This window comes from Drosophila erecta, unplaced genomic scaffold (assembly GCF_003286155.1).
Source record: "Drosophila erecta strain 14021-0224.00,06,07 unplaced genomic scaffold, DereRS2 tig00000021-arrow-pilon, whole genome shotgun sequence".
Classification (NCBI taxonomy): Eukaryota; Metazoa; Arthropoda; class Insecta; order Diptera; family Drosophilidae; genus Drosophila; species Drosophila erecta.
Window position 1 is genome coordinate 19,571,956 of NW_020825198.1, and position 27,060 is coordinate 19,599,015.

At 45.0% G+C, this 27,060-nt stretch overlaps 5 protein-coding genes across 5 annotated transcripts; 1 reads left to right on the top strand and 4 right to left on the bottom strand.

The window, feature by feature from the left end:
• Positions 1–3,468: 3,468 nt before the first annotated feature.
• LOC6545330 (venom acid phosphatase Acph-1) lies at positions 3,469–8,402 on the bottom strand. Its single transcript, XM_001973302.3, has 5 exons — positions 7,251–8,402; positions 5,607–5,705; positions 5,154–5,237; positions 4,508–4,666; positions 3,469–4,325 (listed from the first exon to the last, which is right to left on the bottom strand). Exons 1-5 carry the CDS (start codon positions 7,410–7,412, stop codon positions 3,615–3,617), a joined length of 1,215 nt encoding a protein of 404 aa, XP_001973338.2. The 5' UTR covers positions 7,413–8,402; the 3' UTR covers positions 3,469–3,614.
• Positions 8,403–8,867: 465 nt separating this feature from the next.
• Positions 8,868–11,402, bottom strand: LOC6545331 (venom acid phosphatase Acph-1). Its single transcript, XM_001973303.3, has 5 exons — positions 11,143–11,402; positions 10,249–10,347; positions 10,104–10,187; positions 9,885–10,043; positions 8,868–9,821 (listed from the first exon to the last, which is right to left on the bottom strand). The coding sequence occupies exons 1-5, from the start codon at positions 11,323–11,325 to the stop codon at positions 9,114–9,116; spliced, it is 1,233 nt and encodes a 410-aa protein (XP_001973339.1). The 5' UTR covers positions 11,326–11,402; the 3' UTR covers positions 8,868–9,113.
• A 193-nt stretch (positions 11,403–11,595) lies between these two features.
• Positions 11,596–13,755, bottom strand: LOC6545500 (venom acid phosphatase Acph-1). The gene is made up of 5 exons (XM_001973304.3): positions 13,207–13,755; positions 13,054–13,137; positions 12,842–13,000; positions 12,261–12,788; positions 11,596–11,860 (listed from the first exon to the last, which is right to left on the bottom strand). The coding sequence occupies exons 1-5, from the start codon at positions 13,504–13,506 to the stop codon at positions 11,663–11,665; spliced, it is 1,269 nt and encodes a 422-aa protein (XP_001973340.1). The 5' UTR covers positions 13,507–13,755; the 3' UTR covers positions 11,596–11,662.
• Positions 13,756–24,887: 11,132 nt separating this feature from the next.
• LOC6545501 lies at positions 24,888–25,589 on the top strand. Its single transcript, XM_001973305.2, has one exon. The coding sequence runs from the start codon at positions 24,888–24,890 to the stop codon at positions 25,587–25,589; it is 702 nt and encodes a 233-aa protein (XP_001973341.2).
• Positions 25,590–25,650: 61 nt separating this feature from the next.
• On the bottom strand, positions 25,651–26,437 carry LOC6545502. The gene has a single exon (XM_001973306.2). It carries the CDS (start codon positions 26,355–26,357, stop codon positions 25,770–25,772), a length of 588 nt encoding a protein of 195 aa, XP_001973342.1. The 5' UTR covers positions 26,358–26,437; the 3' UTR covers positions 25,651–25,769.
• Positions 26,438–27,060: the final 623 nt, after the last annotated feature.

The following is a 27,060-nucleotide window of genomic DNA, read 5'->3' on the forward strand; positions in this document are numbered from 1 at the left end:
TGCTCTGTTTCGAGTTTCACCTAAGCCTCTATAAGCTTCTATACAAATCATATGAGTAATAACTCCTTGACAGTCTAAGATGGGGTTCTTTGGGCTGCTTTAGTTTTGCAGTTCCCATTTTAAGTGTACAAACCAACTTGTAACCGAACTTCAGATTCCGAAAGCACTAATCGTTTGGTTACTTTGACTTTATAGGAAAGATAGATATATAAGAAAATAGTATAGTCTTTGCACGTTCTGGAGTCTACAATCCTTATATACACATGAGCACGGTTGTGTTTAAGATAAGTCTGCCTTCTAAATCAAGTTTTGCTCTAGAACGTGAAGCCTCCACAAATTGATTCGGAATAGTATGGCTAAGAAGCTCTAACTCGCTTTAATTTCACTTGCCTGCTGGCAGTTAGTTAACCTTGCATTTCTGTACGAGTCCCGTACAAATTATTGTGCTATCAGTGGCACTTCAATGGGCTCCCAGCAGTTGCCACTTAGGGCAGCCGACAAGTGCAGCAGAGGCACCACCACTTACCGCCTACGAAGATATGACCCCTAGCCCCAGGAAGCCACTGGGCTCTCAGAGCTGGGGCTGGCAATAAAATTCCTAAACCTTTTTTGACAAATGAAACGTGCAACAAACAAGACGCCCAAGCGGATGCAGGCGGAAAAGTACGTAAGACGGGGCTGGAGGCCACCCAGCCAGCTTGCAGCATCCACGATACAGGTCCTGGGCCCCAGGACACAGGACACAGGACGCAGGATGCAGACGCAGGAGCGAGAATCTGCGAATGAGCCGAGCTCCAGTGCCAACAAAGATTTATGCATTTTACAGGGCAGACTACACTTTATGCGAAACTAAACGGCAAACAGTTTGAGTGAGGAAAGCTTTCACTCTCCTTGCAGAGGAAGAAAATTGTAAAAATTACTCATCTAAGGATTTGAACTGAATTATGAAATGTTTCTATGAAAAGAAACGTTTTTATTGGCATTCTCTCCATTGGGCACTTGGTATTATATCAAATGTGTACTGATTACTGAGTAGGTTACTAAATAAATTAGAATTTCATGAATACTTTCAGTACTGCGAGTCGAAGGAAAATATTCTCTGTGCACCATCTGTGCATTCCTTGGGGAAGCGGAAATGAAGCATCACATGCCCCGTGCCCTCTTCGGATCCGGGGCTTCAGGGGAGGAAGTCCATTGTGCCTTTTAATAGACTGAACTACACGGCATCCGACTCTGAGCGCCGGCATCCTGCCACTTTGTTTGCCGGCAAACATTTGTGCAGCTTATTAATATGCATGCCACCCGACTCTGCTCCCCCGGCTCCCCCGACTGTCCCGGCTCCTCACCGGGATTAAGCGGAGGATCAGGTGTGCCACCTCCATGTCGCAGCCCCCCGCCAATCGGAGCATTTTATCTCCTAGGCCAAGCACAAAAGTTTTAGCTGTTCTCGGTCCGTATCGAAAAGTCGTTAGTAAGCTGACCGCAGAAAGATGCGAGGCAGAAGTGCAGCGGCTCAGAGGAAACTTAGGGCCCAACTGGCCACTCCTATTTCTTGTGTCTCAGTGGCAGTCGGGCAAAAAATGGCCAACTTCCCAGGACTTGCACTTAGCCCGCACAAAACTTTGCTCGCCATTCCAAACTTTTTTGGCTGAGCCAGAGATGAAACTGAAGCTGAAACTGAGTCTTCAGTGCGCTGTAAGTAGATTTGTGGACCCTGGCATATGTCTCGTTCCCGTGGCTTCTGGAGTGGGGGATCTACTCACACCAGCACTGCATAATAGGGTTAATGGTTATGCTGAACACCTCCTATCTAAATGCATAGGCTTTGGACTCTTTCTGGTAACCATTAAGTTATCCTTAATTAACTATTTCGATTTTCAATAGTCAAATTATGTGACTTCTCTTAGCTGGGAACACATGGTAGATTGCCCTTTGAATAGTCAACCCCTTTGCACTTGCAGTCATCTTTCTAATGACGGGCGCCCAGCCAAAATCGGTGCCCACATGGTGTATGCTCCCCTTCGCCCCGCTCACCATTAATCATCGAAGTGTAGCACGCTTAGCACATGCACTTATAGATTTGTCAAGCGCCCACCCACCACTTCCCCCTTTCGGAAAATCAAATTAAGGCAAACCAAGAGAGGCGCCGTATCGAGTGTCGCGACTATTAGATACCCGTTACTCAGGTAGAGAAGCGCTATGTAGATGGAGATATGATTGAAGTGGAATGCTTTTACATTCGAATGTCTTAGTAGTGCTATTTTAAAGGCACTTCATTTGGCAGGAAGACGGACAGCCGGACATGGCCAGATATAGACGGCTAGAGGTCCTGACCAAGAATATACGTACGTTATAGAGGCGGAAACGCATCCTCCTACCTGTTACATACCTTCAAAGAACCTAGCATACCCTTTTACTCGTACGGAGTAACCGGTATAATTAAAGGAGCAACAAACACACGAGCTGAATGCAATTGGGAATGCCCGACTTGCTACATGGGGATTCGTTTATTTTTTGGCAAACACACAACATATGCGTCCCGTTGACAAATAAAGTTTACAGATATGCACACACCAACACACGCGCAGCAGGAAAACTGACACACACACAGGCGGCGCAGGGGAAAGGCGGGAAAACTGCAAGAGCGATGGCAACGCACACGAGTAAACAATGGCGAACTGGCGAGCGCGCAGATGGTTAGGGCCGGGCCAGAATGAGATGGGCGAGGTGGAAAACACTCCCCAATGAAATAGTTTATGGTAAACCGCAATGCGAAAAATGTCACCTCCCGGCAAAAATGAGCGGGCAGCGGGGAAATGTGGAGCTGTGGAGATGGCAGCAGGAACTGAAACAGAAATGGAACCCAAGATGAAGTGGCGCGGCGCATCCAACTGGCTAAACAAGTGCGGAAGTTGTTTGCGTTCGCCGCTGGCAAAGGCCAAGCGGAAGCGGCCTATTGGGCAATGGCAGTGACGGCGTTCGACTGTCGCCACAAGGCGGAAATGAGCCAACTTGGCTGCCACATGGGGCGGAAAAGACGCCGGCTGACAATATCCGAGCGCAAACGTCGTACGGCAAGTTGGAACCCCATCTGAGGAACTTTAAGAACTTAACATAGTTGGAGAACTCCCAAGCACTTCACTTCAATTTTGGCCTAATCAAAACTAATCAAATTGTCAATATTGTACGAATGAGATATCTATATTTGCATCTGCATTATCTTACTAAACCATTTTTATTGGTGTCGTAACCGTAAGCTGACATCACATTCTAAACAAATAATCATTAACACTAGCTGTAAATTCTATTTAATGCAAAAATTTAAAACGAAAAAGCTTAATTTCCATTTTATAACCTTTCTGAGTTGGATACAAAAATGCTTAAGGCAGTTAAGATCAAGTTAAATCCATTTAAACATTTACACACAACCAAATCCTATAAAACTTAAAAAAAAACACTCAATAGGAGTGACACAAAAGTTAAGAGCACTTTTATTCGGCCTATGCTAAACTACTGACCTAACTAAAGTATTACGGCTTGTTCTAGGCCTTTGGACAGTCCGTTCCCTGAGATGTGTAGCACCATAACGATTTCTATCCACTGTTTTCCGGCGCTTATGGCCCTCGGAGAGGTGGTTCTGTGAAGGCTTCATTTCGAGACTCGCAGCGCTTGTCATCCGCCTCCGTGGGAACAACGTCCTTGGCGAAGTCGAGCAGCTTGTCCAGGGGGCACTGGAACTCGCATCCTGGCAGGGTGAGCTTCTGAGCCTGGCCCTTGGGATCGTTGCGGAAGTAGATCTCCACCCAGTAGTCGCCGCTCTCCTTGTTCTTGTGCAGCTCAAACATGATCATCGAGGAGTAGCGAGGCAACTGGCGTTCCCAGATTTTCAGGGCGGACAGAATGTTCACCACCGTCGAGTCGTGACCGGCGTACATGAAGAGCTTCCTGCCACTGGGCTTCAGGGTGCCGTTCTTCTTCTGCTGCATCTCATCCAGCATTTTCTTGAGGAAGGGTCCGCCCTTGATCTTCTGCATCTCGGGCGTGTACACGTTGTAAATGTAGCTCTGTTCGGCGAGGAACTGCAGCTTCTCCGGGAAGTAGGAGTGCGTCCACTCCGGCAACTCCAGACCCCACTCCTGTTCTGCGAGCAGCGTCAAGTACAGGGACTGCACGTCCTCGGGTTCCTTAAAGCTCAGACCCGTGTGCTCTTCCAGCTCCTTGAACATCTCCAGGTAGGGTTCGATTTCCGCTTTCACCTCGGGCAACTCGTGGACCTCGTTAAGGGCCTCGAAGTATCGCGGGCAAGGCTTCCGCACCAGTAGAAGCTGAATAATAGTTAACATGCTATATTATTTGTATCAACTCTAAAGAGTAACTAAATATTTTATAGCAATAGCTTTTGGTATTTAGATTTGTACTGTGCGGTTTATCTCTCAAGGAACTAACAATCAGGAAGCATATCATTCTATTCCTCTAATTAATCATCGCGGTTATTAAGTATACGCACCGTGTCCTCATTGAGTTCCTGGGAGAAGACAGGTATGGGCTGCCAATTAAAGCGGCTATTCCACTCCATGTCGGTGCCCTTCGGCGGGAAGAAGGCGGCCAGAACGGTCTGCATGGTCATGTGGGTCCGCGGAACCCCCGTCGCCTGGGCGTAGACCGACTGCCGGATGGAGTAAGCGGAGAACCAGAACACAAGGAGCAGCAGCAGCAGGAGCAGCAGCAGCAGGAGAAACCGAAACAGATACAGAACGAGAAGAGAAGGAATTGAGTGATGAGCCAAGCGCGCTTGAGCTTTGCAATTTGTAAACGTCCGCACTATCAGCAGCAACCCCACGGACGTGATGGGGGGACTATGGCACGGGTACACAGAGAGAAATACATGCATTGAGTGAAATATTATTTACTTATTATAGTTTATATATGTTGTATATTGTTAGTGTACAACTCCAACAAATAAAAATGAATACCAACTGTTGCTGTTCTAACTATTAGTGGGCAGATAACTGCTTAGTTATGCGTTATCTATGAGGAACTTTAATTTGGCCAGAAGATAGTTCGAATCTAATCTATTCAACGCCCAGGCATTTCTCTCTGTGCAGGGGTGTAAGGGTTGCGCCTTTTCGGTTCGTTAGTGACTGCTTACTCACATCGGGACTGTAGTTGGGCGCCAGAAATTTGCCATAACGCTTACGCAGCCAAGTACCAATGTTGAACAGCTCGCGTTTGCCATTCTGCAGCGTTGATTTATTGCATGGCATGAGCGGATGGCACGTGAGACAACAGCAGCGGGCGAGGGAAGTGGGGTTCCAAGATCCAGGGAGGAGTCCGAGTCGGAGACGGAGATGGAGATGGAGATGGAGAGAAGTGTTATAAAATAATAAATGCCTTGCATTTTTGCAATTGCATAAACATATGCATGTGTATATGTTAATGCAGCCGCACCCTCCTGCTCGCTTCTTCCGGAAAAACATTTGCATTTCAATTTATTTAAATGCTTTGCCGGAGAATGGGATCCGGGTGCGGGTATGGTGATGCGAATGCGAATGGGAATGGGGATGACGAGGCAAAAGTTTGCGCTGCACAACTTTTTCTCCACTCACATTTGTTATTTGTCCCCAGCCAAAGGGATAGTAGGTCTCATTTACATAGGGATCCCTGGGATACGTATCCGCCGGCGTTCGTGGTCCATGTCGGAATACCTGAAGTTTGGCAATTACACTTTTTATTACTAAACGGATTCGCCACACACGCCACGTACGTGGCATGTGCTAATACCAGCACTTAGATGTATATAACTTTATCAAGCGATCGACGATCAGAAAGACTTTTGAAACTTCTCCCGTGACGCCGAAGAATCTGTAGTTCGTGCGAACCGAGATTTCCGCGGAAGTATTTTCTGTGTGATTAGCAATGAGCTCGTGTTGATAAGCGGCGCTTGTTTTTAAGGTCAGATCTCGGATCTGGATCGGACTGTTTGTAAACCTATATGTGGGTTTCCAGTTAATCATTCGCGGATGGCCGGAGCTCAAACAAAAAGCAAAAGTGCGTCGCAGCTTTATTTTGAATTATTATTTAACGACTGACTGCGGACTGGTTTTGGCCAAAGTATAATTAGGAAGCCTGTTTTCGGTTTGTTTTGAATGATATTTTGTAATTTGTTTTTTATTGGGTCTTCGAAAGACGAATGAGTTAGTAATGAGTATAATCGAGTAACTTAATGTAAGCGTTTTTTGGTAGAACTGATAATTTATGCGTTTTTGTGGCTTTTATTCAGGTTTATTTTAATTAATTACGGACTTGTTAATTAAGGCGCAAAATGACGAGGCGAGTAAGGCATTCTAAAAGCCATGCCTTTATTTTTGGAAATTTTGTTATTTGAATTGTATATAAATATGTACATACAATCATTTTTACCGCCTAATATTAAATCTCATTTTAGTATCACTTAAAATAATTGGCAATCTAATTGCGCATCACAGATACAATTATTTATGACGTTATTTAATTGATTTCGCTGAGGTTCCCACAGCCACTACCTTATTAGAACAAACTTGTATGTACTACCGAGTATCTATTAACTGAAATACGAAACAAAAAATATTTATGGCGAAAGATACATTTACGCTTGACTTCGTGCGATTCTTCTTCGCGAACTGCTACTCACGGCAATTGTGTACAAAGTATCTGAATGAATTCAGTGAGATAAATCGCTAAACAGCTGATATAATAAGAGAATTTTCCACGAGTGGAAATTCCACTGGCTATGCCGTCATATCTGATGGATATGATGGAACTGATGGTTCTTATCTGCTGACAGAATAATAAACTGTAGTATAATCGTAATCACGATTCGGCTTCACGACTTGCACTTTCGCTTCACGCGATTATAGACAAATGCTTTATCAACAAAATGTTGGTTTTGTTGGTCAATGCCAGAATTTCTCAGTGCGGTAAACAAAATCTAGAGTGTGTTGTCAGCTGAAATCGTGTGGCAAAGATGATAACGCCGCGGCGTTAATTGGGGAAAGGTTTCCTAGGATGTATAATGGAAGCTCTATAGAATGAGTAGCTTTTTTATTATTGTAGCCTCAAACTTGTATATCAAACTATGTTTTGATCCAGCACTTCTGTCACACACTTTCCCCCAAAATCGCCTGTTGTGTGGCACGCGTAGTGCTACCTTGCGATTTAATATTAGCTTGTCTACCTTCCAACCCGACTTGGTTTGATCTGATCTGACTCACCACGTGCAGCAGCTCGAGCGTGGACTTATCTGCGGCGGGATCGTAGAGCTTGGCCGTCGACTCGACCGCCGAGTGAGCGACGCACCAGATAATGACCGCCGATGCAATTAGTCCGCCCGTCATCGCGAGACAATGCCTTCTGGTGAAATGCGAGTGCGGCATTTTGGTGGCCGGGCTTTATAGGCGTAGAGCTTCTCAGGGGATCGGATCTCCGATTCTCCGATTCTCCGGTCTCCGGTTCTCCGAGTCTACGAATCTCCACTTTGGGCTAGCTCCGGCTTCGGATTGGGTTTCTGGCAGTCGCGTTGGTCTCGAGGCAGATCGAAGACTAACTCGTGGAGGTCGCGCTTGGCTTTGACTTTGTTGCTTTTGGGGCTTTCGAGTGGGCCGCGAAACTGGCTGGTCTGCAGAGCGGGTGGTGAACGTGTGGTGAACGGGTTTCTGCCCCACTCACCAATGGCGCTGGTTTCTCCGAGTGTAGGGACAGGGATACTATGCTGACGATATTGGGGCTCTGGCACTAGACTTTTCCGAGGGCGCACGCGACTGTCTTTGTGTACTACTGACTTTGGCCAGACTGAGGGGAAATATCATTGCAGCAGTGGAAAAGGCATGAGTTTGGCGCTTTTATCGTTCCATTATCGCCAAATGCTTTCGTCACCGTCGCTCTTGTCACTTCTATTATTCCATTTGTTTGCTATTGTATGTGGCGGGCGGTCTTTTGTCCGAATATACGTGTGTTTGACCGCGCTGGGAGCCCGGACACCGACGCAGTGCCGCAGCGATTGAGGCGTTTTAAAACGCGGTCGCGACTTTTAATTTATATGAACTTTCCGCTTGCTTATTTTTTGCTGTTTAGCGCCGCCGCCAACTCGAAAAACCAACGAATTTGTCATCGAAACTGCGTGTGGATATAAATCGGTGAGCTTCTGGATCCGGCAATATGTTAATTTAACATTAACCATTCTCGTTGCTTAATTGCCGGAATTGTTTATTGGTTTTGGGGCTTGGCTGAATCTGAATTACGGCTTGAAAGTCTGGATGTTTGGGAAAAACAATGTCCATCTGGTATGATTACATACTGCCCTTTTGTGTGAGTTTTTTTGCTTTTTTGTGAGTTACTTCCGATTAAAGTGAGTGGAGCCTCGAACGTCAACTGTTTGAATTTATATCGGGGCGAATAAACGTTATATGATGGATGTGCGGCCTTAAACGGAGAGGGTGGATTAAGATGTTCAAGATAAATGTCTTAATTGCAGTCATTACACCAAGACCTTCCCTTTTGACTTAAAAATAGCATCTTTGAAAAACTCCGTGGGCTGTTTTCTGTCCGAACATAATAAGTGATAAATGGTAAATAAAATCTAAGAACTTTGCAAATATTGTTTGAGTACACATCTTATCTACGAACTTTTCTTAGAATATCGTATCCCAAAAGTATGCAATGCTGAAACTATGATGCTGAAGTAATAAATAAGAAGTAAATCCATTAATATGATAAGATAAAAAACAGACTTTAAGGAGTGTAAAGAGATAATTTAATTTGATTTATTGTGCAAGAATAATAAAAAAACAGCGTAAGTATTTTATGAAACATATCGCAACTTTATAGAGTAAGATAAATATTTATTTATTACAAATTAAGCTGTTGGTAACTTTATGATCTGCCTCCTAGCACCGAGAATCATTATAAAACTAGTTGCATTAGCTCAAAAGTTGATTAGTTAATAATACATCCCCAGCGTGCCAATCATGCAAACACTGAAATTAAGGCACACGAAGCAGTTACACAATTAAATATATTCATTTATTAAGTAACATTAATACTGCACACTGGACCATTAATCATCATCAATTCGCCATCTAGTGATAGCTTATCTTCGCTCCCCCCTGAGTTCCCTTAGCCTTGCACAGTTCAGCATAGGGCGCATCGGGAATGATGTCCCTGGTGAGTTGCAACAACTTGTCCATGGGGCACTGTTTCCCGCAGCCCGGAATCTGCAGCTGCTGGGGCTCCTTGTCGGGATCGTTTTGGAAGAAGACTTCCAGGAAGTACTCCCCAGTTAGCGAGTCCTGGTGCAGCTCAAAGGCAATCAGAGCCGAGAAGCGGGGCATCTGGGCCTGCCAAACATTTAGGGCGGAGAGCACATTGGTGATGGTCCAATCGTGACCGCAGGATAGGAACATCTTGCGGTTGGCGGGCTGCAGTGTTCCGGCGATCCTGTCATGCATTTGCTTCAACAGCAGCTCTACGAAGAAGCCGCCTTTCATTTTGCGCTGCTCGGTCGTATAGGCATCGTAGACATATGACTTTTCAGCCAGGGGTAGCATCTTCTCCGGAAAGTAGTCCTTGGTCCACGAGGGCAGCGGTAAGCCGAAGCTCTGTTCACAGAGCAGTGTGATGAATACATTGGTGACATCGTGGGCGTGGGTTATGTTGAGCCCGGTGTGAATGCTCAGTTCCCGTAGCAAATCGGAGTTCTCGGCATGCAGCTCTTTGACCTCAGGAAGGTCTATCACCTCCAGAACCGCCTCGTCGTATCGGGGACAGGGTGCCTTCATCCTAATGCGCTGGGAAGTAAAAGAAAGATAATTAGCACCGCTTTGATAGAGTTTGAGCTCTTGCACTCCTACCACGTCGGTTTCCTCTGGTTCCATCACTATGGGAATGGGCTGCCAGTTGAGCAGCTGGTTCCACTCCATGGGAGTGTTCTCGGGGGGAAAGAGTCCGGCGAGCACCATTTGCATGGACATCAAGGTGCGTGGCGACTCCGACGATTGGGCACGGATCACCTGAAATAGAAACACTCTGATAATCTTTACTGCCCAATGGGATGGCCCATCTTATCGTACATCAGGCTGATAATACGCTGGGAGGAAATCTTTATAGCGCTGCCGCAGTTGCTTGCCTATTTTATACAGCTCCACTTTAGCACCCTGTAAAATAAAAGCCCCATTTCAGCTTCGATAGTCTTGTTTATGTTTGATAAGCACTAACATTGGTGAGCGCCCCCCATCCGAAGGGCTCGTAGGTTTCGTTGATATACGGATCCTTGGGATAAGTGCTGACGGGAGTGCGAGGTCCATGACGAAAGAGCTGTTGAGTATAGAAATGATATACAAATTTGTGACTGTACACTGCAATCAAACTGACGTCTTTTTTGAATGAATCAAGTACGTATTGCTTTTTTTCAATTGACTTTTGTATGATGACCAAGGAATCAGTTCACTGAATGAAAGCTCGTTACAATTTCTCAAGCTACACAAAACAAGTGATAAGTTACTTGTGACCACTATATGGAAATCTGCCATAGTCAAAAGTCAGACGCTCGATATGTGTTAATTGACACAAATTTTTAAAGCTTCGGTAATTAAAATTGTGTTTGCAACCAAGCTCGAGACCCAGTTGATTTCAATAAATAAATATTTATTCATTATCCAGTTCTTATAGCGCTGGAAATATGCGAGTCAATATGGGTATATAAAATAATTAAGTAATCGCAAAGTTTAGGTTTCATTAAACCGGTTTCAGGTCTTGGAACTGTGCAATATTACGTATACGTCACGCAAACAACAAACTGGCTTAGGAACTGTTGCCAGTAGCTTGCTAAAAGATAATTGTATCGGGTTCTCATTGGAAAACCCAGCTGAGCCATGGTTTACTTATGAGAACACTTCATTGCCACTATTTTCGCAGCATTAGAACATTCGTCACTACACTTTAATGGTTCAGATTAAGTGGTATGACACATACGATAATTTTATGGTCTGATGACTGGCACAGTTGCCAAATATTTAACGAGCCCTAATTCAGCATGAGTTAATTTTTATAAAAAGCCATCTTTCGGCGCAATTATTTCCGATTATTTCTTCTCGCTCACCAGCCACTTACCACGTGAACCAGCTTCAGGCTGGAGTTGCTGACCCTGTCCCTTGGCGGACCGACTTCCACTGAGTCCTGGGAAACATCCCCAGCAGCTTCGGGGACCTCCTGGGGCACTTCAATCTCCATGACGCCTCCGCGGGCGATCAGCACACAGCTCACAGAGAGCAGCAGACCGAGATACTTTCGCATTTTCGCGAACTAAGTTGGCAGATCGTGGGGAACCAAGTGGACCGGCTTGGTTGCGGCTTGTGCGTCGAGTGAGTGCATCAATAGAAGCGCGCACCGCTTTTAAGTCTCGATTATGTGGTCAGCCGGCACTCACACAGCCGCAGATAAGAGCGGCGAAGAGCGAGGTGCTCAATCAGCAAAATCATCCGCTAAAGCAAACACTTCTCAAAATTAGTTTAATTAGTTTCAAACGAAAATGGTTTCCCCCGAAAAAATGAACTCTGTGACCCGTACTTTTGGGGATTTTTATTGCACTGTGCTTTTGTAATACTGAGCTGGCAACTGCTTCTCGCAATTGCTAACGGCCATTCTGATCGATTACGCGCGGTGGTGGCTCCACGAAGCTCCCGTCATGTGGCCGGCACCGCTGCTCCGCCGGCTCCGTGGGCAGCACGTCGGCACTCAGCTGGATGAGCCGGTCCAGTGGACAACGGCGGTCGCAGTCTTTCAGCTGGAGCTGCTCGAGGCAGCCGTGCTCGTCGTTGCGGAGGAAGATCTGGGGGTCGGGAATCATGCGGTTAATTGACATGTTCTAAGATTTAATGTTTTAATTGACATCTTAAGTTTTAGGATTGAATAAACTTGGTAGATTAAAACATAAATTAGAGCAGCCTAATATTTTTGGAAATTCAGAATGTTTGAATGCAGTGTTTTACACTTTTAACACTTATAAAAAGATCCCAGCCGCTAAAGCTTGTTTTGATAGACCCAAAGAAGATTTTGAAGCTTCCCGCATCAATTATAGAATTAAATGCAATTAAGGCTAATAACCGTGGGACTCTCCCAAAACTGCAATTATTAAAACGTGCCCGAGGTTAGAGATATAATGAACTAGCTGTTAAACCGAATTCAATTATATTTTCAACCCGAGCAGTAGCTTCTACCACTTTTCTTACCTCCACATAGTATTCCCCGGTTTCCCTATCCCTGTGCGTCTCGAAAATGGCCATCACCGCGAACCGGGGCATCTGGCGCTTCCACACACCCAAGGCCATAAGGATGTTGCCCACGGTCCAGTCGTGGCCCGTGTATATGAACATTCCGCGATCCTTGGGCCGCAGGCTTCCCGCCCTCTTGGCAAACATCTCCTTGTACATCCTCCCCAGAAATGGACCGCCCTTGATTTTCTGCATCTCGGGGGTGTACGCATTGTAGACGTAACTCTGCTCGGCCAGGAACTGCATGCGATCGGGGAAGTAGTCCTTGGCCCAATCGGGCAACTTGTAGCCGAATTCCTGTTCGGCCAGGAGGGTTATGTAGAGGGAGTTGATATCCTCGGCACTCTGGATCGGCTTTCCAGTCAGGTTGGTCAGCTCGCGGAACATTTGCTCGTAGGGCTCAGTTTCGGCGATGACTTCCGGTCTCTTGAAGACCTCCTCCAGGGCCTCAAAGTACCGGGGACAGGGAGTACGCACCAGCAGGAGCTGAAGCACACATTTTATTTCATTGATAGGGCACCATCTAGGGATATACCCACCGAGTCCTCGTCCAGAGGTTCCGACACGATTGGAATGGGCTGCCAGTTGAGGTGCTTATTCCACTCCATGGGGGTGCCCCGTGGCTCAAACATGCTGGCCAGTGTTGTTTGTAAGGACATCATGGCCCTCGGGGAGGCAGTGGCTTGGGCATGCAGGCGCTGCGAAAGCAAACTGTTTGAGCACGGAATTAATGGGTACTTAAAGAACCTACATCCGGTCTGTAATAGGGACCCATGAAATCGCCGTACCGCCGATTCAGCCAGCGACCCATTTCGAAGAGTTCCCGTTTTCCCGACTGCAATAGGGTTTAAAAAATGCCTGCTTTACTTTGGGTGCTCAGATGTAAATAAGCGGATTCACTCACATTAGTCACATGTCCCCAGCCCGTTGGCTTGAAGCCGTCGTTTCTGTAGGGATCCTTGGGATAAGTGTCCACTGGGGTGCGAATGCCGTGCCTGAACACAATGTGCACCAATTCCAAGGTGGAGTGCGTGGTGTTGGGACGAGTCTTGAAGCACTTCGATGTGGACGCCTCCTTCCGGCCGAGGTCCTTCGAGGACACGCCGCTGTTGAGCACACCGATCACAATCACCAGGCCCAGAAGGCCAGCTCCCAAGCCGAACATTGTGAGCATTTGTTTTCGCGTCCACCGACCGAATATCATTTTGCGGCCTGATTCCCTTTTATACCGATCGAAACAAAGCCGGAAGAGTCGATATGCCGAATTCCCAAAAACGGGATTTGGGTGATGCTGATTTTTGGCGCTCGCTTTGTTATGTGTTTGCTTAATTGCAGTGTTTAATTGCAGTGCTTAATTGCTGGCTGGTTGTCAATCGATCGCTCGTTGGGCTGCAAAGACGAGCTGCAAGCGCGTGCAACTCACAGCGCGTCTGAAACTAAAATAAAGCGTTGACAACTTGATGCGGAGAACTTAAAAGAGAGATAAATCAGCGTTCGTCTATTCGGCTGTTGTTGCGTCAAGTGCCAAGTTGTTGTGGCTGCGCTGACCACTTTCCACCGAACTCGGTTCGAGCCGAGTTACACGCCAAGCCTTCCAAGCTGAAACGAAATCGAAAAAAATCCCGGCTAATTGGGCGTTTCTCATTGAACCAGGCAATTACGTATACGACGTGTGCAACCATTTGCGGAACGCAGTAGCACGGGCCCACAAAAAACAGTTCCAACATCCCATTTTGGGTCTATTTTTAGACCGTTCCGCCCACTGTCTTCCAGTTCGAAATTTCCCTGCAGCTCGCATGGTCATTACCCACATTCAGTTCCTGGCCACTATTCAAAGTGGTTCGGTGTCTCCTGACTCATGGCTGGGTATGTTTGCCCACTGGCGACTTTTATGTTGTATGCGGGAGATCCCCAGCAAAACTTTAGCGTTGTCACACTGAAACAATACTTATTGAAAAATGGCTTTAGTCGAATGTTGTTTTTTATGAAAATATTCGATGAACTCCTAGTTAGAAGTGATACAAATCGAAGTAGAATTGAAGTGAAAGTAAGTAATCACTTAACTTTGATTACGATTTAACTAGATACAGTCTCGGCCAAGATTGCTGCACCTCATGGAGATAAATGTCTAAAGGTCTGATATAATTATTATTATAAGACCCTTGAAACTGCGGTAGGTTAGTAATCAAAGGGCTAGCCATTTAAATGAGCTAATAACTGGGACATGCTAAATGGCAGCTTAAAGTTCGAGGCGCTCTTATTTATTTCAACATGTATTTAGCTTTAGAAAGAATTAAAGTCCACATCTCGAACCGAAAGTGCTTGGAGAAGACAACGGGTAATAAAATTGTGATACATGTGTATGCTCTGGCTGCACTAATTATTTGCTTGTCTCACTTTGTTGACACTTGCTCTGTTGGGAGATAATAATTTTAAGTTGCGTATTCGCAATTTCGACTTGTTTGAACAACTGGCTGGTTTGGCTTTTTGTTCTCCGTACGACTGTCAGAAATTGGCAAATAAATGCCAGCTGAGATCTCTATTTCGCTGCGAACATCTCGCTGTTTGTTTTGTGTTCGTTTGGTGTCACATTCGCCTCACTTTGTTTGCCCGAGAGCTAATTACCCGACCCGACTGACCAAGTCCGTCGCCAGAACTCCGTGTGCGGCATGTGGCTAATTGTTGTCGAAATGAATTTTATGGTTATGGTTAATTAATGGCGACGTCGGCGATTAACCGTTAACTGTGTCTTTGCCAACTTCCGAACTATGCAATTACCTGAAAAATGTGTTAAAACAATGAGTGCGCTGCGTGCTGTTTAAACTGCAATTTCGCAATTACCTCTGACTTTGGCCAGTGAGTCTTGAACTTTCGTCCAGTTTTCGAGTTCATATGGTTTCTGTTTGATCTGAATCGAAATTAGAATCAATATAGTTTGTAGTCGCAATAATAGCAACTAAGTCTGGGAGCAACGCAATCGACATTTGAATTGCATCAGCTGACAGCGATCAACATTTTTTCTGACGAATAGTGAAAATAAATGGCCTTGCTAGCGAACTGTGAAAGTAAATTTAGAGTGAATTCGAATCCGTTCAGATTCATTAAAGAACAAAAGGTTGATACCTACAGTGATCTCTGAATTTAATGCTCTCATTAAGTGGCAGTTTTGTATATCCTTCACTCGGAGTACTCAATTATAGGGAAATGTACATCAAAAATATAGAAATAATCGGCACATTCCACGCAAAAGATTATAGATTATACTTTTACGTCACAAATGCTTACACCTCACTTAGTGGAATTTATTTGAGTTTGTTTTGAATATTTGAAATATGCCTGCTTAAAAGGAAATGTTAAAATTTAAAAATGATAATGAATCATTAAAATTTATATTTAGAATAAAACGTTATGTAATATTGTTCAACAATGTTCTTATCATCGAAAAGAAATGCAATGCCAAGGCATTAGTCCTTATTATAAAAATATTCTCAATAAAATGATTCAACCTATATTGTGCAATCTATTTTCCTAAAATTTTATAATCTCATGCGTTTGTTTGTCGTTTATATTTTTCTCTGAAATTACTACTGGAAAGTACGAAACTTATTGCAAGCCTGTCATTCATAAATTCGTTAGAAACTGAAACCCTGCCCTTGTTGTTTTTATTAGTATTAATATTTTTTCGAATCTTGTTTTTTCAGAAATATACGTATTTTAAATAAGTATTCATAAATTCGTTAGAAACTAAAACCCTGCCCTTGTTGTATTAATATTTTTTCGAATCTTGTTTTTCAGAAATATACGTATTTTATAATCGCATTTGCGAAATTTGGTTTTCCTATTTGCCCGATCCGTTTGTTCAATTTAACTGATAGCCCATGCTATCAGTTGTTTTCGAGCTCTTCCGAATACTCGTAGGCTAACTAATTCATTCTGTTGGTGGCACGTGTGTGCTGCATGTGGCATTTATATTCAGATTGTTGAATAGCTCTCCTAAGCCTATTTGCTAATGACTTTCGCTGGAATTTATGGTCGCTGCGCCACTGCAGAGCCAAAACGAAGGAGGAACCGAAGCGAAAAATATTTTCAAATAATATATTTCCGGCTGGTCAGAGTTTGAGGTGGGAGGTGGGCGGTGGGTTGTGGGTGTTTGGCGTTGGTAGCACGTGCTAAGTTGGCCATAAAACGTGCATTAGACAAACAGCAAGAATGGGCAGCGTCTTCAGGCTCTGGAATCCATCCGAACCACACACACACTGCCGACATTAATATTTATCAGAGCCGCAATTACGATTACAGACATCCAGGACAAACTATCCAGAACCGAGGGGTAATGAAGGCGGGCTAGGGGGCCCGGGGGAAATCTGAGGAATTCCGCCAAATTGTCCGACAAAACGTTGCCGCGAATGCCTGGCTAAATTTATTGATTCCGACGCATTGAAAATAGTTCTCGGTGGGGCAATTTCGAAGATTTGTACGACAAATTTTTTCTCGACGCTCCTCGACTCCACACTTCACTGCTCTTTTTTACGTTTTCGCTGAAATGGCTGAAAATTTCTAACTGACGGGCATAAAAATTCGAACACGCGTAGTTAAGCGCGCACACACGCCCCAATCGGACCCCAAAGGGGCGTGGCCGGGTCTATTCAATGAGACAAAGGGCGCCGGACACGGGCCAGTCTGCGTTTGGGGATTACGTCTGGACCGCGTTTTTTGGCAACAATTTCGAAGGGGGCCTGGGGAAATGGTGGGTTCGAAGTGGGGTGGAGGGGGAAAGCCTGAAAGAGGGGGAAAATCAGGGGGCGAAAGTGGGCAACGGGCACTCTGTGTTGTCGCCTAAACGATAAAGCAATGACAAAAGTCAGCGGCGATTAAAGTTCAATTGGTGTGACCTGCCAATTGGCATAAAGGAAAAGATTTCGAATGGCCGCCAAGTTGCCAAAATGTTGGCCTGTGGAAATTTTCCGGGGAAAATGCCGGGCGTACGGTTGTGAAATGAAAAGTGGAGGCTATGAAAAGGGCGCGAGTAAAGGATTGCTGTACAGATATCGCTGAATTCTGTTGACTAAACAAGACACACTCTTGTTGAATAAACGGGCGCATACATTCTAAGCAAATACATTCTTTAAGTGCCACATAATTATTTGCTGCAATCGTAAAAAGTGTATTATTGAAAGTAACTTGAATTATTAGCCTAAATAGCACATTAGCACATGCCTTTGTATAAAGAACGCACTTATCATGAGAACATATTGCGTGCAAATGAATATATTCAATCTGATTAAATTCCCGAATGCCGAGTTCAAGTTTTGACCATTCAATTTGTGCGAAAGACACGCCTTTAATGGCCCGCCCGGTTATCGCATATTAATGAGTTTATTTAACTTTTTCCGTGCGATTGATGGCCTAGAGGGGCGGGCTGGCGCAGGGTGGGCGTGGCTGGCCTAAAGGGGGTAAAGGCCTGGTTAAATGCGCTCATCTCATGCACGGCGGCTGTTTGTGAAGCTTTTCACAGCAAATTACAACAAATTATACACATAATTACGCTTTAATGCTCGGCCTGCCCCCACCACACCCCCCTTTTTTCAGCCTAACGAGACCCCGCCCCTGCCACGCCCCCGCCCCGCCCCTGTTCTCGTGCAACGCATCAATGCAAAGTAAAATTGTGTGTAAAAAATGTGATAATTAACTTAAGTCCTTTGAGAATTCGCTGCTTTCAAGGGAAAGGTGGCGCCCTCACTCACACACGTGCAAACGGCGAACACACGAATGTCTGTATTTCGGTTGTTTGTTTGTGTACATAAAACCATTGTCAGTTAATTATGTAAACTGTCATACATACTCGTGGGCTTATGTGTTCAAATTATGCTGTCCAAAGGAAAAATGTTGGCATAAAGACTTGCTTTCACTTCAGAAACACACACAGTCACAAACACCCACGGCTACACCACATGTTTACGTACACATGCATATTTGCGCTTAGATGTGTGTGTTGCGACCGGAAGTCTGATTGTAAATCTATCCTTGGGGTATATCGAATTTCTAATGGCAGTGCACTTTATAAAAAGTAACATTTATGCGTAATTAATACATTAATTCTTGCTTAGATAATTCAAGCGTAGATATCTGCTCAATTAAAAATGTAGTGTGTTTAAGACCTAACCTTCATTCTTCATAACATTAATCAAATTGGACTGAAAGTTATTCGAAATGGAATCTGCGCAGAATTAAATATATTTTTTTAACATTAATGTTTGCAATTAATTGCTTTAAGCTTTAAAGAAGCTGAGTATAAAGAACTGGCATTTGTAGAGACAGCATGTTGCATGCCCCCTGTTTCCAACGTGTACATTGCACTGTTTGTTGATGGTATCCCTGATTTGTTTGGCACTTGCCGCTCAACACCAGTGAAATTAACACCAGCGAAGAGTGCATGACTGGTTTGTTATGCGAAATAACAACTTGGACTTCAGCGCTGGGAAATTCCTGCGGCTTCATTAATTTAAATTATGTTTACCCACAGGAGCCAGGCACACAAACACCCACACATGCCCAGGTGTTCCATGGCATTACTCCCAGCTTCCGTGGTTCGCTTTCATTTCATTTTTGGCATTCAAGGCTGCGGCACCCCTTCGACTTTCTTCATTTGCCTTGTTAATGAGCGTCTCACAATGCGCACAATTAAAGACGGCAACAATAGAGGGCTTTTTGGGGGGTTGGGGAGTGGGCGTTGACAGGGGGACTAGATCCTGTCGCTGGCAATTAGATGTCCTCGTTAGGCAGAGGTTGGCTTCCTGTTATCCTGTCGGGCTGCCATGCGTGACGGCAGTTGATAATCCTTTGTAAATAATACATTAAATACTCCTGTGGCAAGGTTTGTGCTCGGATGCTGGACTATTCCGCATGCCGGGAGCCCCGAAATCTCAAACCCATTTAATTCAATTTGCATAAAAGTGCCTCGCGTTTTACTAACCCACTAAACGTAATCTAGTGCCCGGAGCGCACGCTTCAATTGCCCCGCTGATGTAGTGCCGCTTAAGGCCGAAACTCTCCTCCTGCCCCATGCCCCATGGCCCTGGCCAACTTCTTGGTCCCTTTATCCTTGGAGAGTCCTGCGAGACCTTACCCACCAATTATCGACGCACCGCCCCCGCAGTGCCGCAGTGCCGCAGCTTTTGTTGATTCCACCGGCCGACCGACCTTGCGCCTAGTCAAGCGTTAAGTGGGCCATTTTGGCGAGCTGCTTGTGGAATTTGCTTTTAATGCCGTCGTTGCAGCTACCTGGCCAAATAAATGTTCCTTGATTCATGGATTCACTCAAGAAAAACGGGGCGAAATGGGTCAGATCTTTGAGGCTGACTAAGCCGAAACACTTGAGGGTACTTTAAAATACAAATTAAGGGGCTAAAAATCAGGTTGATAGAGGATTTGCCGCTTAGGCATTATGAGCATTGAAATGCAAATAGGATTTGTGGCATAAGCGAATGAAATCAAAGTGGAAGTACAGTGATGCAAATTAATTTTTGTAATTTTTTCTTGCATCGTTACCTGGCAATTATGAAGTACCCCACCTTTATAAATACCCCACTATAAGTACCCCACTTTTTCCCACCCATTAATGGCTATCCAATTTAAAACCAATATAAATGACGGAATGATTTATCGGAAAACCCTAATTTCCCCCCAAAAGTGTGAGCACTCCATGCCCAGGCTAACGCTTTCCCATTAGCAAAAGTTTTCTTCTGTCTTCGACCAACATCTGTTCGGCCTATAATTAAACCATTTTTAATGGCCATCAAGGATGACCTTCGAGCCAAATCTGCGTCAGACACAGTGCATAAATATGTGTAATTTTGGGTTAATTGCGGAGTATAATCATATTTTTTCGACTGCAGCGCCAAGTGGCAGGGGAGTGGCGGAATGGCAGCTGACCAGCAGGTCCACTTTGACCTGGTTTTGTTATCATAAAATGCCACAGACGCCACCGCCATCGCCATCGCCACCGCCACATGTGTGTGTATATCTATGCGGAAAGTTTCGGCACATTAAATGAAATTTAATTCCCGCCGTCATAAGCAGCCAGGACAAGTCAGGCCAGCAGCTGGACAGGCCAAAGTGCCACGCATCCGGAGCAGGGGGAGGTCGCCGGAGTCCAGGGTAACCGCCGAAAACTGTAGCCAATGTTTCTGGTGCTGCTTTGGCAAAGCCTTCTTCTGTCATGTTTGCCCGCACACCGGAAGAAATATCTGGTCGAACTGTTGGCACTTGCTGGTACTTCCTATGGCGGATTTATTATTTCATATTATATTTAGATACTACTTAAGAGCAAGCAGTGTCTTCATATTTCTTCACATAACAAAGTAGTGAGTAGTAAGTTGACAAATGCACCTAGAGCTGCGAAAGGAAAGCCATTTCCCAGTGTACCCGCATCCTTCTGCGCCACATCCATGGCCACATCCTTCCGTCTGCCGCCCCCCGCCGCCCCTGCGCTTTGTACGTGTCCTGGGCCTCTGTTTAAATGTTATTTAACGCTGGCCCAGAAGTGTCATGACTGCCTGCCATTGTGGAGCATGTGTGTGTGGGTATGTGTGTGTGTGGGTGTGGCAAACTCATAAAATGCCGCACAGTTGTTGCAAAATTTGTGGCCATTCTTCGCTGCAAAGCCCACACCACCCCACCCCACCCACTTTCTATGTGGCACGTTTAAAGTGGATCACAAATCCCCCAAAAATGCTCGGAATTTCACGCTCATCTGGCTAAATGGTTTTATAGGTTTCGATATTTGCTCATTTGTTGATCCGTTTCGTCCGTTGAATTTCGTATTAATATTGCTGCTGTTGTTTGTGCAATTTATGAGGCGGTCAGTTTTGGCCTTTTATACCCAAATTCCACGCTTCGTTATCCTTTGCCTTTGCCTTTTTCTTTTTATTTGGTAAAAACCCAATCATGTAAAGCCTTTTTTGTGTCTGCGTTGGCAAAACGCTGCTGCTGGATTTGATATGTTAATCATATTTTGTGTTTTATATTTTGCGCTTCAACTATTTGATTGCCGACCTCGGCTTTATTAAGATATTTGTCTGCTGCCCAAAGGGGCGTGAAATCCCGGGCAGTCTGGTGCTTCTGCGGGTGGTCCTGGCTCCTGGTCCTGGGTACTGGGTACTGGGTTAGTGGTAAGTGGTTGCCTTCTGCGTGGGGAAAGGCATTCACAAAAGTCTGGCTAAGGATCACCAATTAGCGGTGATATGTGTGTTTTTTGTTTTCTAGAAAAGGGAGAGTAAATGGGTGTATGTAGAAAGTGTAACTTAAAAAGTCCTAGTCGTTTTAGGGGCGGATATAATTATAGGTAAATTATATGTAAACTATGCGATGAGCACTATATAAACTTATCCCCAAGTCCACAAGCGACAAACAGCCTCTACCAGGCAGTAATTCGTATGAAGATCGAGCGCAAAAACTAATGGAATCCTCTGGGGTCACTTTTATGTCCTAATCCTTCGTTTTGATGTCACTTCCCGTTCGCTCGCAGGACGTCTTCAGTTGATGTGACATTTAGGCCAGTTTATGGGCTGACCTCGTTGCCGTTTTGCGAACCCATCGTCCTTTCGTCCCACGGGGCGAATGCGCCATATTTCAGAACGCTGCTTGTTGCTCTCGGCCAGCCGGCGGCTGCGTCCGTGGCCATAATCGTGCTCATCATCATCAACTTTCTTCATCTCCATCATCATATTCACAACTTAACGTCCACTTTTCCGTCAAACAGGCCGTAAAGTGGCATTTCCGTTGTCGTTTCGCCTCCCCGCTCGTTCGTTCGTTCGCCGGTTGCGCCTTTTTGTATGCAGCATAAAATTAAATTATTTGTTGCATAAGCCGCGCTCCCCACCCCCTCTCCGTTCCTCTGGAAAAGCCAACGAGGCATGCTGCAAAGTGCTAAGCCATGAGAAAGTGTGCACTTGAAGCAGCGCTAGCCGCCATGATGCACTTTTCCACCGGGCCACGCCTGACCACGCCTACTTGGCGGCAAGCGGCAAGGCGGCAGTGATGCCGAAAATAAATATATTGAAGTATTTACATAAGGTGTGCTACAACTCAGACGTGGGCACATGAAATATATATTCATTTATATTGGGCTATTATTATAAATATTTATTTTCACAGGTGAAAAGCTTACTGAAATTTTCATACGATACTAATTGCACTCACTTATAAACTTCTGTAACTGCAAGTTGCAAACAGCAATGTAATATATAATATAAATCACAGCTTCCTTAAGACTTCTAGCTCAAGCTAAGATCGTTTTATAACATTAACAATCGTGAAAACATTAGATCATATAGTAAATGCTGAACGCATTTTAGCAGAACTCGTCGGAAATTCTACATTGAGGACCCGCAGAGCTGGCAATAAAACCTGAAACCTACGACAGCACTATGGGATCGCCGGGTCACATTATTATACTTTGAGCGGCGCCGAAATCAGGCAAAACTTTCCCGCACCCCGGAACTCCTAAGCCCCGCCTATCATAACAACAGGGCAGGATGGTCGGCGGAAAACTGAAAACTGAAAACTAAGGGCTGGAGGCGACACAAAGGGGGAAACGGTATTTCCAGGCGCTGCTCTTTTCCACTGCCACTTTTCCGCCGACACCCCAAATACTCCCTTCGGGATTCATTTTCGTTTCATTCATTTATTCGTCGCTAGCTGCTTTTCATTCATTTTGAACTTTCGACGATTTAATTCGGCTTTCGAGCTGGTTTTCCGTCTTTTCTGTCTTTTCCGTCTCTGTTTCAGTTTCAGTTTTTTCCATTCCGAGTCTGGCGAACGCCTTTGGCCAAGCGACAACAAAAAGTTGCAAAAGGGGAAACAGTACTATATTACGAAAAGAATGCAATTGGGATGCACAGCGAGAAACTGGAGCTAGATGGAAGAACCCAAATCCACGTCTGCCGAATCTGAAGTATCCCTGTTCACTGGGAGTTAAAAATTAGTTGTTTTTGAGTTCACTGCATATCCCCATGCTTAAATGCTTGATTCAATTTGGAAATATATATTATTTAATCAATAATCCTATTCATTTTCTATAACTATAAATGTAGCCTTTGTTAGGAAAGCAGTTCTTAGTGGAGCACAGTGATAAAAACCCCGTTTTTTACTGAAAGTTTTAACCATTTTTGGGTTGATTAGTCTAAATATAATTTCCGCTTGACTTTTTAAAAGAAGAAAGTTAAGATCGGGACAAGAGCAGTTTCCCAGTCGATGTACTCGATGGAAACAATAAATTCCGCTCCCTGAACCCTTGGCATAAATTTCACGTCTGCGTTTCGGTCTTTGTGTGAGCTTTCCTTTCTGTTTATAGTTTTTTTTTTCGTGTTGACCCCACCTGGCTGCTGACCGCGATTGCAATCTCCAGTGCTCATTTGCATTTTTAATGAAACCATATAAAGGCGAAAAATTGGAGGGAGGGCCCAACTGGACGACGGTGTGTAAAGCAGCTGCAAATTATGAGCCAAGGGTCCAAAGAAGGATTTGCCCTTTCCCGCCGCCCCGTTCTCCGCACACATGCACCACTGCACCACTGGCTCGGCAAATAAATCCGAGCATATCCCTGGCGTATCGGGATCCAAACTGTCAACAGTTTGTCGCCTATCACGGCGTCGAAATTTTCTCTCTGTAACCAATAAATGTTTCAACATCATTTACATTTCGGTGGCAGTCTTATCCTCGGAGCATTGGAAGTGGAATTTTCCCGGGGCGGGGACTTCAATCATTTCGGACCTCGGGATGGCTGACCTCAGGCATTCAGCTCGCTTTTCCACCGACTCCGGCGATTGCGTTCTGGGCAAGCAGCCCTCTCAGATTTATGGGACCGCAAAACTTTGCTTCACGGCATAAATTAATGTTTAATTGATGAATTTATATGACGAGGGCAAGATGCTCTCGCTTACATTGGACAGCACTCCATCATTCTGTGGACCAGATGACAAAGTTTACTCGCGGTTGTTTTAAGGGCACTTATTTTAAAGTGGTCAAACAAAAAACTTCATAGGACTGAATAGTTTTCCGAGAATAATTGTTGCAGTAGAGCGGTAGTTCGCTGTTTTTATTTGTATCAAAAGGCGCGAATGCATTTCGAATAAACTGCTTGGCCTGCTGACAAGCAGTGCGCTTCGCAGTTCTGTAAACTTCCGCTAGGGGTCTCATTGTGGTGTAGAAGTAGAGTGTTAGGTAGATTTTTAATGTTTTTAACACGAATACCCCTACTTTATTTTATATAAGGGAAACTATTCTTACGTAAAAAAAACGTAAGATATTATTTTGGAAATAATATATGTGTTTTATTTACTCATTTGAACTCATTATACTCATATTTTAATGTAGTTAAACACGCAGAACTGTTTAATTTAAGCTAACTTATCTAAAGAAGATTTACTGATCTAGAGTATTCACATATAGTCTCTCATTATCAATGTAATCGAAAAGTAGGCGGTGAATGAGTTTTTTCAGGAATTGTTTGTCAGTTTCATCGGACTAATAATAACAGAAATGCCACGTAAGCCTAAGCGAGGTCCGAAAAATAAAAATATTTTAATGGCATTCGTTCCGGTGTCCAAGACGCTGGGCATCGACATCGAGTGGAATAAGCCGAAGAACCTAAGGAACGCCGCCGCAAGGAAGACTTGGCTGAAGAAGGCTCTGGTGGAAGCCAAGCAGATAAAGCTGGATCTGGAGAGTGGTCGACTGAAGGCGCATGAGATGCCAGGCAGAATAATAGAGAACCCAGACCGGAAACTGATATCCGAGGTCGAAGCGCACAGATTTGAGAAGGAGCTGTTAAAACGCGAGAAATCTCTTCTCACCGAACGCGATTTCATCGATCTCTTCGGTGAACTGGAGCACTGTTTGACGTCTTGGGATCTCCAAAAATGCAGGGCGATTTTCTGTAAGATGAAAAGGCTGAAAATTACCAAAATGATGCTCCTTCGTAATCCGGACTGTGTCCACAAGATGCGAGTGCTTCGAGACTTTGGGGGCGATGTGAAAGAATTCAACGAGGACGACATGAGCATCCGCCAGAACGCCACTGAGCTGTACGCTAACTTCAAGAAAATCTTTGGCAAGAACCCGGACACCGAGGACAGCTTTTGGAGTGACTTTTGCGAACAGGCCGAAACCTTCAAAGTCCTTACAAAAGATATGCGTAAGATCTTCCGGACAACCTTGTGTGATCAGGGATACAAACGACTGCAGGACACCAAGGCCTCCACTTCCGCCGCATCGAAAGTATCTTAGAATTATAAAAGTTACTAAGGTAACTAAAGTAACTAAAGTTCCAAGAACTACTGTAAAGGAATTCGTTTTGTAGCCTTGGATTTATTTAGCTACCATTTAAGTTAACAATTTCGCAGTTATTATTTACAATAATGAAGTCGGTCCGAAACGTTTGCAGTCAGTCAGTTTTACTGACTTACTTCACCACCACTTGTTGCTCTTGTCCTGCCACTTGCCACTGGTGTCCTGCTTGACATCCACGTAGCTTGTGGCATGACCATGCCCATGTCCGTACTCCTGTCCATGGCCATGCCATCCGTGGCCGTGCTCCAAGGGACTGGCGTGCCCCACGTGCTTCACGGTTGCCTGGAATCCGTTGTGGGCGTCGGCGGTGTACTCGATGATCCTGGTGCGTCCATCAGCCTCCTGCATGGTGTAGCCACCCTTGACCTTGTCGCCATCGCGGGTCTCCCACTGCTGCTTGATGTCTCCGGTCTTGGTGTCCTTTACGCCGTAATTAAATTCGTATTTGGGGTGGTGGTTGGGCTCCTCGACTGGAGCCCACTGCTGGTGGTGGTGCTCCTGAACTGCGCCCCAAGAGTGGGCCTTTGGGGCATCCAGCCATTGGTGATGAGCCTGGTGGTGATCCTGCCACTGCTTGGGCGCCTCGTGGTGCGTCTGGATGCTGTAGCCCACTCCGTGCTCGTGGTTGTATCCGCCATGAGGGATGTAGCTCGCAGCAGCCGCAGCCAAAAGTGCGCAGCAAAGGATAGTCAATTGGTGGGCCATTTCCGCTGGTTTCTGATTGACTTGCTTGGCCTAAATCGCGATTGGAACTGTTATATTCACCAGACAATGCCCAATGCTTTTATACTTCTGGTCATTCTGTGGATCGATTAATTACATTTTACACTCGGGCCTAAATGGGCTAGAAAAAGTAAGAGCCCCAAAAATCGGCATAAAAAATGCTTCGAATTTTTGTGCAAATTTTCATTTTCCTCATTCGCATTCATATCTTGGGCGCTCGATTGGCAAATTAAAACTTGCCAGCCACAACAACTTCATTAAACGGGGCGTGAACATCGCTCAAATGCTTGAAAAACGCAATGCTTTTCGTTTTTGTTGCCTAGAAATCAATCAGCAAGTGTGGCCCGCTTTCAAATTACTTGGCAATAGCCGCCTCTCCTCTCCTCGCCTCGCCTCGCTGCGTTTCTTCTGTTAGACCCTCTTTTTGGCCTGCTTCACTCCAAATGACCTTGAGACGGGCGGTGCGGCAAGGGGCGTGGAAGGGGGCAGGCTCTGCCCAGGGGGTCTGCAGTGGGGCAGCCAGAGCTTCCGAATTGGTGTTAACTTGTCTATATTACTTTTCAATACATATAATTTACAAGGCTAAACGAATTTTGGGTTGGCAATTTGAAATGCGTGTAAATATAGGCATATACGAACTTAACTAGTGCTAGTTTTCTTGCAGATACTGTTTACTTATTGTTAG

What these genes read in the sequence shown, in the direction of transcription:
- LOC6545330 (XM_001973302.3), bottom strand. Translation starts at nt 7,412, where the DNA reads ATGCCGCACTCGCATTTCACCAGAAGGCATTGTCTCGCGATGACGGGC. An exon ending in CGCTCGAGCTGCTGCACGTG is followed by an intron (nt 5,706 to 7,250) that starts GTGAGTCAGATC and finishes GCCAAACTTCAG; the next exon opens with GTATTCCGACATGGACCACG. An exon ending in GCTGGGGACAAATAACAAAT is followed by an intron (nt 5,238 to 5,606) that starts GTGAGTGGAGAA and finishes TCAACGCTGCAG; the next exon opens with AATGGCAAACGCGAGCTGTT.
- LOC6545331 (XM_001973303.3), bottom strand. Translation starts at nt 11,325, where the DNA reads ATGCGAAAGTATCTCGGTCTGCTGCTCTCTGTGAGCTGTGTGCTGATC. An exon ending in GCCTGAAGCTGGTTCACGTG is followed by an intron (nt 10,348 to 11,142) that starts GTAAGTGGCTGG and finishes TATACTCAACAG; the next exon opens with CTCTTTCGTCATGGACCTCG. An exon ending in AACCAGAGGAAACCGACGTG is followed by an intron (nt 9,822 to 9,884) that starts GTAGGAGTGCAA and finishes TTTACTTCCCAG; the next exon opens with CGCATTAGGATGAAGGCACC.
- LOC6545500 (XM_001973304.3), bottom strand. Translation starts at nt 13,506, where the DNA reads ATGATATTCGGTCGGTGGACGCGAAAACAAATGCTCACAATGTTCGGC. An exon ending in AACCTCTGGACGAGGACTCG is followed by an intron (nt 12,789 to 12,841) that starts GTGGGTATATCC and finishes TGTGTGCTTCAG; the next exon opens with CTCCTGCTGGTGCGTACTCC. An exon ending in CCGGGGAATACTATGTGGAG is followed by an intron (nt 11,861 to 12,260) that starts GTAAGAAAAGTG and finishes CCCGACCCCCAG; the next exon opens with ATCTTCCTCCGCAACGACGA.
- LOC6545502 (XM_001973306.2), bottom strand. Translation starts at nt 26,357, where the DNA reads ATGGCCCACCAATTGACTATCCTTTGCTGCGCACTTTTGGCTGCGGCT.
- LOC6545501 (XM_001973305.2), top strand. Translation starts at nt 24,888, where the DNA reads ATGGCATTCGTTCCGGTGTCCAAGACGCTGGGCATCGACATCGAGTGG.